Below are 11,829 nucleotides of genomic sequence, written 5' to 3' on the forward strand. Positions count from 1 at the left end.
CCTAGAATCTTTGCACTACTCAAAAGCAATCTCCAGGCATTAGTTCTCCTGGAGCTCCTTCGTAGACCAAAAACGTGGATTAAAAAAATCAGCTCTTTCTCTGCTGTCCAGAACCCAAATCTCATGGCTCCGTTGGCTCCGGAAGGGGGTAAAGCTGCAGGACACCTACTCAGGGATCTCCCAGATCACTCCTTCTTCTTCTTTCAGTTCAATCTGCAGTTTTTAGCCTATTTATAGCGATCGCAACGCGCAAGATTTCATCCATCTATCTTTTTTATGAAAAATCTCCTAATTGGCTGAAAAAGCAACTAGATTTTTGCATGCCATCCTAATCTAGAAGTTTTTTCTAACTTTTTTGGATTTTCACAATAAATAATATAAAAAATAGACTAAAATTATCCAAAAATCTAGTATTTTTGGATAATCCATGCAACTCACACTAGTACTAATGGCTCAGATCACATTGATTCTCTAGATCAATAGAGAAGTCAGATGATGATGCATTCCATAATTTTTCACACTGTGTCCTCATAACATCACAACAACGGTCCTGTATGGCACTAAGCTAGGATAAAACAAGCATGACTTCTAGACCTGCAAAAAGATTTAGCCCCCATGCAGAAGCTACCATAGTTGCTGGATTAAGCTCATGTAAGTGCTCAGAAGAATCCATTACAATAGACAAGGGTATTCAAACTGACACAATGAATGCTCTCAAGGACAATGAAAATGACTATGATGATATGCATCATCCTCATCAAGATCATGGCCTCCACCTTGTACACCTACTCCTAGCGTGTGTAGAAGTAGTGGCTTGGAGATAGAGACACACACCTTGCAAACTTACTCCTAGATAAACTGTTTGCCTACACATCTCATTCAAGCGATGCCATCCAGCAGGTCACATACTACTTTGCTGAGGATCTCTCTGCATGTCTAGCCACGATGTGTGGTGGGCTTCTAAGACCTATCACAGTGCAGCAAAGAAAGGAAGGACTCCTACAACTCTATCATTGTAGCCCTTACCTTGCCTTTGGTTTCTTTGCTACCAACGAAGCCATACTATAGCTTGCCACGCCCCACCAGTGCAGCTACCTTTGCTAAAAATTCTTTGCATTGATGTAGTACCTTCGAACACCTTCACTGCCACTTCCCTACCATCCGGGAGTACACCCGCATATACAATGCCACATCCGCTTGCGCCCAAGAGCATGCCCACATATACAGAGCCACATCTGCCTACGCCCAAGAGCTTGCTGAAGCTCTTTGTTGCAACCCCAGGAAAGTGGTATTTAAGGGCCAAATGCAGCCACTACAAAGAGGCAGTTGCAGGCTGGTACGATTGGAGCCTGTTGATCAATAGGTCGGCCCCATCACAGAACTCCATCTCTTTTCAAGTCAAAGCTGCTGGTAGATGGAGATCGATCGTTGCTGGTAAAACCCATTGCATGTCTTGCAGAGAGGAGGAGGATACTGTCAGAAGTGCATGCAGTAGAGTACTCTACATGCAGTAGTGATCTCAGTGTCCTTCCACTAAAATCGTACCCATGGGCCTACCTTTAATCTTGCTAGAAAATCATCTCATTCTACGCATCAATTTTTTTTTGGTTACATAACTAGTAGTAGTTAATCTTTACTACCTTATGTGATGGGAATGTTTGGCATTTAGAGATGTGCCTAGAACAAAAAAGAAACTTACTTAGATATTGTTGTAGCATTTCTTTCCTATGATCAAGGTTTAATAAAAAATCGTACCCATAGTGCGAGGCTCTCTTCTCTTGCAATCTTCATTCTCATAGTGTAAGGCTCTCATGTCCCTCACGAACCCTCTTTTCTTCTTGCTCTTGAGATCAAGGCTAGGACGAGAAGAACCAACTAGTATAGACTATGATATTAACTACAAAGTATGGTTTCAAATGTAGCTCTATTGCTAAACTAGTATAGACCATGATATTAACTGTGCAACTAAAATATGTTATTAACATAAACTATGTTATGGGTCAATTTTCTTGCAGTCTTGGAGTTTTAATTGTGGAGCTCATAATTTCATCAACCTTGGATTGAAGATTGAAGATACTCAAGTAAGGGATGTCTTCTTCTACAAGCACATTAAGAAAATGTACATGTAACTATAAGTGTGCACATAGTACTGAAGGTTGGCAATTAGTGAATCGTAGTACTTATTTTAGACATGCTAAAAATGACATGCTTGGGATTACACATTCTTCTCTAGAAAGATCACATCCTAGTGAACCAAGGGACTCAAATGTGCAAGGAGATCACCTTGAGAACCAAAGGCACGAAGAATCATCTCCAATGCATGGTGAAACTAACATAGATTATTTAAATAGATGGCGCAGGTGGTGTGATTGCCTTGCATATTGTAATGGTGGGAGGAGTGTTGGTCCACAAACTTTTCTTAGGCACCAGAAGTTGAAGGCAAAATATGATGCACTAAGTATGCAAATTGGTCTTACTCCTTCTAATGAAAGGCAACATGAACAAGACAATGATCAAACTATCAATACTTCTATAAGTCCCCCCTTCAGTCATGACAACAACTCAATTATCCATGCTGAGTCTCCTCAAATAGATCCTTCTATAGACAATCCCATATCTATTATTGGGCCATCATTATATCAACAAACTGTACAAAAAATAATTGAGCTTCAAGCTCTTTGGGATGAGAACCGAACATCAATTAGTGCACAAGAGAAGATGCTCCAATTATTATTTGGAGACATGGGCAATCCAAGGGCTAGGGCTCAAAGAGTTGAAGAGTGCAAGCCAAGTTTAAGTAAGCTATTAGTGCAACTACCTGATATATGGGATGGAAACCTTGATGGAGTGAGAGTCCCGACATCTTGGGAGCAACTTGACTCTATGTATCATGGTCTTGGCATGGTCCAACCTGAGCACTATAGGTTTTGCATGGGAAGTAAAAACAATGATCATGAAATTAAACTTATTACACCTAGTAAATAAGATTCTTATGCCAAAGATGTAGTCTTGTGTTCTTGCAAACAAAATATGCGAAAAAAAATACTAAAGAGTGATTGTATTGAATGTTGTGAAAAGTGTAAAAAATGCAATAAACCAAGGAGAGAAATGTTAGCTATTGATTATTTACCTCTAAAGAAACAATTAGGGCTTTTAGTACGATCCATGACACTTTGTCATGATTTCCTAAGCATGTGGCGTCATAAAACAAGATGGTTAGGGAAAGATATCCATATGCAACCAGAATTCATAAACGAGTTTTGGGATGGAACAAAGTGTCATGAGTATCAAGATTTTTGGAATCCTGATGCTGAGTATGAGATGGTTGTTGTGTGCAACAACCCTACATGTGGGAAAGTATATACAACTTTTCCAAGGTCTTGTTTTTCAATAGCTCTAGAACAAGGTTTTGACCAAGAGATGCAAGAGTACAATTTTGTTTGTAAAAAATGTTGACATCTCAACAAATGTAAAAAGAAAAAGTGTAGAGGTGATCCTTCAAACTTGGCACTTCTTTTACATTGGGATGGCTTCCAAGCCTCTCGTACCACTCAAAAGGATTGTGGTGTGGTTGAAATTAAGGTCCTTAATGGTGGGAAGGGTTCCATATTAGGAATTATTCCTGTTTTATTCATACCTTTTAGTTGCTCTAAATTTATTCGTAGTACTCCTGATGTATTTCAAACTTCTTTAAGACCACTTATTAGTGAGCTACAAGACCTTTACATAAATGGTATGCAAGTGTCATACAACTACCTTGTAGAAAAGATTTTTGAAAATCCAATGGGACAATCAAAATTTTGTGTTGTTAGATCAATGCTCTTTTGTGATAGAGACAAAGCCCAAGCTACTCTTAATACTAGTAATCCTTCATTCCAAGGACATTACCTTTAGGATGGTAGTTGATATCAAGCAAGATATCCTCCAACCCAATGGTCCATAGGTGAAATGATTGATGCCTTATCAAGTTCAAAGAGGGCATCCACACAAGCTGAAAAGGATGGAAAACTAAAGCTTGCAGGATTAGCTGGAGAGTCTATTCTATGGAAACTGTATGATTTGTATGGTTTTAACTTGTCAATAGACTTGGTATATGATGCGATGTGTGTGCTATCTCTAAATATATTTCAAAAATACATACGATTTCTCATGAGAGCCATGTCCAATAAAAGGAAAAGATGATAGATTTTTGTTGTGAAAAGGCTTATAAGCTCTCTCCACCCTCTATTTGTCATGGGCAGTGGCCTCATAATCCAAGTAAGTACTATGAAATCTTTAGGGCCCAAGAGAACCAAAAGTTCATCCAATGGTGCTTACCATATATTTTAGGTATAGTTGATGAGATACCAAAGTCAATTTTTTACCTAGGTTTGTTGCTCATAGATATTGCATATGCCTTCTATAGTTATAGTCGATGTACTGGTTGGTCAAAACAATGTTTAGGTGTTGTACATACTTTGTTTTCTGCTTGGAGATTTCGAAAGGAAGAAGCTTTTGGTGCTACTTCTTCTCCCTTAGAACACGTTGCAGGAAACAAAGAACTACTAGATGACATATTGAGACATGGATCGCATGATGTGTATTGGTGTTGTGACTTTGAGCGAATGGTAGCATTATATATAGCGTTAAAGACTAATAATTGCTTTAACGAAATATCTTATGTAAATTATTATAAGAGGACATTCTTCACTTCAATATTTAAGTTATTAGAAATGTAAGTAGATGGGCTTTTGCCACATGAAAGAATGCTTATCCAAGTGCATGCCTATCTTGTTTTACCTGATGGTTATGCTTTCACTAATTACCAGACACCGTGTTGTTATTCATTTCATGAGAATGGCATTGTGGAGGTTTCTTCAATTGAGAAGGCAAAGGAGATGTGGAAAATTTTTGAAAGAGATGATTTCGAATATCCTTGTAACATAATGATGCGTGAAAAAGGCATTTTAATCACAAAAAAGAGAAGAGAATGTATGCATCTTTCATCATAAGAACAAAAATATATTGTGCGATTTCTTGGTCTTCAAGAGAATGCACTAGTAGGACATCTAGTTACCACATATAGAAGAATTCTTTATAATGGAGAAATATACAAGATCGCAGATGACGTCGTGGTAAAAACTGACACTTTTTGTAGTATGTTAGAAAGTATAGGTCATTGGAAAGCAAGACTCCCTAATTTTTTTTCCATTCAATGGGATGGAGAGTATTACACATTTTTTAGTGGAAATACAATATTAGTGAGTTTGGGAATCTCCCGATTCCCATTTTTTGAATACTAAAAAGGTGGCACCCGGATAACATGCCCATAAGTTTCTCAAAACCATATGATATGACCTATCATTGGAAAGCGCTTGAAAAATGGAATCTATTAAGCTATAGAGCGCTCGATTTGGAGTTATAGTGTTCAAGTTATGACAAATCCAAAGATTTTACCACGTGTCCCAAAATTATGGGAAATTCCCATATTCCCCAATATGGTGTTTGGAGAATATTACAAGCAATACATAACTGTAAAAGAAAACGAAGAATGCTTACTTATAGATTCAATCATGGGAATGAGTGTACTACAAACTCAACGACTTCCATTTACATGGGATTGCATAAGACCATTGAGTTCTTTATTTCATAAGTTTGCTCCTTTACCTTTACATAATAAACTTGTTGCATATGAGGTAAAATATCTAATTCAAAGAACAAGATTATTAAAAATAGGGGCAGTTGGTTGTATCCTCCTTGGTTAGAAAAATATGATATTGTGTTGGCAAGAAAACATGATGATGACATGGATGGGGAGTACATTCATGCAATCATAAGAGAGGTAAATTATGAAGAAAAAATGTGCAAATTGTCATGGTTGAAGTGTGATCATAATAGAAGTACATGGAGAATTGATATTGATGAAGATATTTGGAGGGATTAGAACTTGTGTAGCATGGTAATGTCAAACTTTGGAGTTACGAAGAGAAGGAGAGTAACTTTATCAATTGGAGAGTCTATAGATGTTCCAATAGTGTGGAGATCACGTGATGTAACTTGACTGCTTTAGAGAGAGAGAGAGTGTGTGTGTGTGTGTTGCATTCTTGGAGATCCAAATGGATGCTAGTAGCATTGGTCACAATGGACATTATTATCTGATTGCCATCCCATTGTGTATATCATAATGCTTTATCTATGGGTGTTTGTATATTAAGACGGTATCTTGTGGATATAGCTCATGTTGTGTCTCATGTATAGGTAGTTGGATCTTTGTGTGTATGTGTGCATGTGTGATTATTGTTATTTCTTTTTATAAAGAATGAGAAAATTTCTTTCTTGAAGAAGATTAATGTATGGATATAATCTCTTGTTTGAGGAATACTAGCATATAAAGCTATAAATTTGATTTTAGCTTATATCTTGTTTGATTTTAGCTTGTCTCATGGTTTGTATAGTTGTATATTGTATTGTTGTATGGTGTTTTTCTTTAAAACTTAAAAGCCCATTAAAATCATTGAGAAAGAGAGAAAAAGAGAGTGCAATCATTGTTGTATCCTTTTTATATGATTGATTGATTCTTTATTGGTTGAATATTAACATAATTTCTTGATTTAAATTTAGCTTGTCTCATGGCCTCCCCAAGTCAACAAACTCTAGATTCAATGATGCAAACTATCATCACTCTGCAAAAAACAATTGAGGAACTGAAATCAAAGAATGATAGTTCCGAACAAACAGTGAGCATGAGCAAACCGGTTTCAATACAAAGTAAAAGAGTCCATCTGCCACCTCAAAAGCAAATCAAGAGTATACAAATAAGGGATGTATCTGTGATGAAGACTCCTACATATGACCAGATTTTCAAACCACCTAAAAGGATTAGTCGAGAAGACCAAGATGAGTTTGGAAAACCATTTTTACTAAAATACTATCGAGATATGCAAAATGTGAGGTATTGTGCTAATCACAGAAAAGTGTATAATTGGGTCAAGAGCCATGAGATTGGCAAGGATTTGCGGTTTCATAATAATAAAGATGATAAACATAGAATTTTAGAGATCATAGATCAAAACTATGATCAAATTTTACCTCTTGAGTTTCTTGGTGCTACTTACCTTTGGAAAAAGGAGGATGTATATTTGTACTATCTTTCTATTGCTCAAAATCTCAGAAACACTACAACAAAAAGGCTCCATAGACCGCTTGTAGACGCAATATTTGAATTGTGAAAAAAAATGTTGGGCGCGTTTATTAACGCGTCTATTTTCGCGTCTACAAAATCATGTCTACAAGCGCGCTTATGATCAGAGTTACATGCACACTTAGATGCATCTATAGACACGCGTATAAACACGCTACGTAAATATATAATCATATTTATAAAAAAATGGATATATTCATATTGTGCGTCTATACACGCGTGTATCTACGCATCTAAAACCGTGTTTACTCTGAAAATTTTTGACGAGAATAGATGCGCATTTATCCTACAATTTAGACGCGCTGATAGACGCGCAAAACAGAGGTATGAAAAAAAAAATAGAGAGCTCTCTGGTTTTTTTCCCCCCATCAACATCAAATTGTATGCTTAGGGAAAACAGAGAGATTATTTCGAAGATTGGATACTGAAAACAAAACAATGTATGTAGCACATGAAATTTCATATATATAGATGAAACGTTTTTACATTATGAGTTTTAGTGCTTGTGACGTCATGGTCGCAAGCACTAGCTAAAAGCAATACGTATGAAAAATGAAAATTACAAGCCAAGGGGAGGCATGCATGCATGGGGCTCCTCTATATCTCCTCAGAAGAGGCATCATCATCGCTACCACCACCGCTGCCTGTGCCGCTGCCGTTGCCACCACCGCTACTACTAGTCCCCCCTTTGCTATCCTCAACTACATCAGGGTTCGCCTACACAAAGGATTAAGGTATATAAATACCATTGTAAACAATAAATTAGAGTTATCTATACATTTCATGTAAAAAATAAAACATACCTCTTCTGGTGGTGGAATCCTCATGGCGCGATTATATTGCTCCTCCGTGATGAGTCCCTCCTCGTAGAAATGCTGCCAAGTGGACGCCCGGTTATGACCTCGATGGTAGCCTACCTCTCTAGGAGTAGGCATCCTACCAACGATATGATACTACAAAACAATTTGAACATACAACGTATTAAAACACACTACATAATGAAGTGAAACGAATTACAAAATTTAATTTTAAAAAAGAAATCAAATAATACTTACAAACTTAGCCTCCCATGACTCCCTGCCACCCGATCCATAATGCGACGATCCCATGGTTGCCATATGGATATGTCGCGCCTCTACATGCTGGCGACTTGTCATTTTCTCCGCTGCTCTCTTCTTGGCCTCTTTCCACTCCTTGCAGTGGCAATTGGGTGGTTGGCCATATCCAGGGCGCCCCTGCTCTTGTCTCCACAATGACTCCTTAGTGCACGTCATAAGGTGAGGCCTCTTGTTATGAAGCGCGTCTCTCACCTTTGACCATCCCCAATCATCTGAGAATCGTGAATTCTCGGGATTAGGGTACCTTTTATGTACTACTCGTAGCATCTCTTGCTACAAACTATTTTTTTGGTGCTTGAAGGGAATCATGCAATCTTTGTATGTGGCATGCACGACACTCCTCAAGTAGGCTATCACTTCTCTCCCCTCAAAGTCATGCAAGATACCACCAACATCAGTGATAGAGTAGTACATTTGTGGAGGCTCACCTCTCTCATTTTTCGGTGAGGGTGATTGAGAGCCACCACCTAGGCAACCCCCACAAAGCCCTCGACCTCCTCGTCCTCCCGTACCACTCTCCCTCCTCCCTCGACATGCACTACCCTCTACCTCACTCGATATACATGCTTCTGCAGATGTACGTGCTTCGGCCGATCCATATACCTCAGCTGATCCCTTTGTAGGCAAATATGTGATAGGTGTCCCAGACATCACACTGAAAACCTCATCTGCAGTGGGAGGGCGACCAAGATAATTGGTCATCTCCCCCATGAATTGCACCTTGTTGAATGGGGTGCTGGAGGATCCAGGATTCCACATCTACATAAGAAAAATCATATTACCCTGTGTACATAAAACATATTACATACAGCGTCTATACTTGCGTCTCTGTACGCGTCTATACCTGCGTCTCTGTGGGCGTCTGTCAGCACGTGTATCATCGCGTGTATACTGCAGAGCAAACGCGCCAGCACACACGCTCTAATACGCGCCCTTAGAGAAATATTTTTCGCGTCTATATCTGCATCTACACTGAGATGTAGACGCGCTATCAAATACACTTGGTCGGCTGATTTTAGGCCGATGACCGCCATTGATGATTTACAAAATGCAATACATAATGGAATCACAAATCCTAAATACACAGACAGAGAAGAGAGAGGAAGAGAGAAACAAAGAGAGAGAGAGAGAGAGAGAGAGAGAGAGACTCACCTTGGGTGTTTGGTGTGGCGGGTGGTGGCGCTTCTTCTTTCTCCTTCTTCCTCTCCTCGGTAACTTACCCTCCCTTGATGGTTGCTTGTTTGCTTGCTGCTTCTTCTTGTTCTCCTCTCTCTTGTTCTCTCTTTCTTTCTCTCCTTGGCTTTCCTTTTTCCCTTCTTGTGTGTTCGAAATGAAAGAAGAGGTGAGTCATGAGGAGGTGAGGCATGAAGAGACTAGGTGAGGCATGAAGAGACTGCATGTTGGCTAAACTCAAGCTTCAGAACCGCAAAGAACGCAAGAAAGGAAAGGCGTAGTTTGAAAAGAAAGGATTTAAGTATGATTTGAATTTTGATGTGTGCGTCTCTTTTTGCGTGTATATGCGCGTCTATTGTTCAGGTAGATGCGAGTATAGACGCGAACATAGACGCGGAAATAGATGCAGAATGAGAGAGGGAGAGGGAGAGGGAGAGGGGGAGAGAAGAAAACATAATAGGGAAATGAGAGAGAGAAAGGGAGGGAGAAGAAATGAGAGAATGAGAGGAAGAGAGCCAAAGGAAATGAGAGAGGAAGAGGAGAGAGAAAAAAAGAGAGAATGAGAGGAGAGAGAAAGAGATAATATGTTAAACATAATAGGCAAATAGAGCAAGAGAGGGTATGGCCCTTGCATGACATCCACATCTGTGCATGACATCAACCGCGACTGGCCCCTGCAGCATGAGGCCTCCTCTATGCCCTACTGCAAAACACAAACCAGATTGCCATCAAGACGATTTTTGCATGCATGCAATCGCTTCCTTGCGGAAGTACTTTCATGAGTGGTTTCAAGTTATATCTAGCAGAACAAGCTCCTTACAAAGGTCAATTCAAATCGAAGGCTCTTCCTTAAGGCATTTCAATTGAGTCTCTCATCGTTCGACTACCTCAAGAAAGTATCACAATTTATCTTGCATTACCTGAGGGATAGGCATGGTGGGCAATTGATGATGAAGAATATTCAATGGTTTCTTTCTGCGCCAGCAATATGGGCAGAAGCTGCCAAGCAAAAGATGAGGAAATGTGCTCAGGAAGCTCGTATGGTAAAGGGAGTGTCAAGCAGAACATGCTTAGAGGATGCTAGCCCTCGTCTATTAAGAGTAGTTCTGGAGCCAGAGGCTGCATCTTTGCATTGTCTCCAAAATGCTAGATTCCTATCCATCAGAGAAGGAGAAAAGTTTGTTGTGGTTGATGTGGGCAGAGCCACTATTGATTTGCTGGTGGTGAGGACTTGCAAAAATCTGAGGCTGATGCTACAGCGTTAGATGCAACCTTATTGTGGCTTCAAAACAAATGAATGATTTGCATTTTAATAATTATCCTTGGACCTAATGCCAGTCCGGTTGTCCAAATTTATTTAGTATATTTAGGATAAAGGAGCCAATAAAGTGATACTTAACATTAATAAGGCAATAGCTCACTTGTGAAAGGGTCTTGGTCCAAGTTTCTTATATTGTTAGCCCATGCTAGTACCCAAAAAGTGTCACCTGATTGATAGCTGTCTTTTTACAGACTCCTCTACCCTGTAGTGTTTTGACTTTGCATTGTAAGCCTTGTGTATTCCAACCTCCCTCCTTGTGTATTCCAACCTCCCATGCCAATGAGAGAGGGAGAGGAGAGAGAAAAAGGAAGGGAGAGGAATGAGAGAGAGAGGAGAGAGAAAAAAGAGAGAGGGAAGGAGAGGAATGAGAGGGAGAGGAGAGAGAAAAGGAAATGAGAGAGGGAGAGGAGAGAGAAAAAGGAATGAGAGAGACCAAGGGAGAGAGAGGAGAGAGAAAAAGAGAGAGGGAGGGAGAGGAGAGAGAAAAGGAAATGAGAGAGAGAGAGAGGAGAGAGAAAAAGAGAGAGCGATGAGATAATTTGCTTATTGATTCAATGTGTATTCCTAATTCTATGGTTTCTATCATGCGCACACATGCATACTCAAGAATCAATAGTCAATTTTAAAGCTAAATTGAATTTTCCATAATAAAAAAGAAGTATCTTTTATCATCTTCAAGTACGTAGAGAAATTACGAGATACATATTGCAATGCTTGCTACTAATTGCAAGGTTTCTGTCACTTGCCGCTAATTATATCAGGCTTGTCAACTGGAGGAACTGCCATTCATTAGAGAGCAATGAAAAAGTAATTATTAACTCTATTTTTTAAATTTAATGATTCAATGTGTATTCTTAATTCTATGGTTTTTATCATGCGCACATGTGCATGCTCAAGAATCAATTTCAGGTGGTTAAATAATTATTAACTTTGGTTTTTTGATTATGTGAATTGCTAATTTTAGGTGGTTAAATAATTGTGCGTCTGCTGGAGTGTCTATATTGGCGTCTATTTGCACGGATATATAGACGCAAAAT

The 11,829-nt window shown here is 39.0% G+C and overlaps 1 protein-coding gene across 1 annotated transcript; it reads left to right on the forward strand.

Moving 5' to 3' along the window:
- The first annotated feature begins 2,460 nt into the window (after positions 1 to 2,460).
- LOC148029901 (uncharacterized) lies at positions 2,461 to 3,456 on the forward strand. Its single transcript, XM_087687331.1, has 2 exons — positions 2,461 to 2,904; positions 3,052 to 3,456. Exons 1-2 carry the CDS (start codon positions 2,461 to 2,463, stop codon positions 3,454 to 3,456), a joined length of 849 nt encoding a protein of 282 aa, XP_087543457.1.
- Positions 3,457 to 11,829: the final 8,373 nt, after the last annotated feature.

This window comes from Lygodium microphyllum, chromosome 10, assembly GCF_053477565.2.
Source record: "Lygodium microphyllum isolate KBCC chromosome 10, Lygodium_microphyllum_v1.1.10, whole genome shotgun sequence".
NCBI lineage: Eukaryota > Viridiplantae > Streptophyta > Polypodiopsida > Schizaeales > Lygodiaceae > Lygodium > Lygodium microphyllum.

What these genes read in the sequence shown, in the direction of transcription:
- LOC148029901 (XM_087687331.1), top strand. Translation starts at nt 2,461, where the DNA reads ATGCAAATTGGTCTTACTCCTTCTAATGAAAGGCAACATGAACAAGAC. An exon ending in TGTATCATGGTCTTGGCATG is followed by an intron (nt 2,905 to 3,051) that starts GTCCAACCTGAG and finishes AAAATACTAAAG; the next exon opens with AGTGATTGTATTGAATGTTG.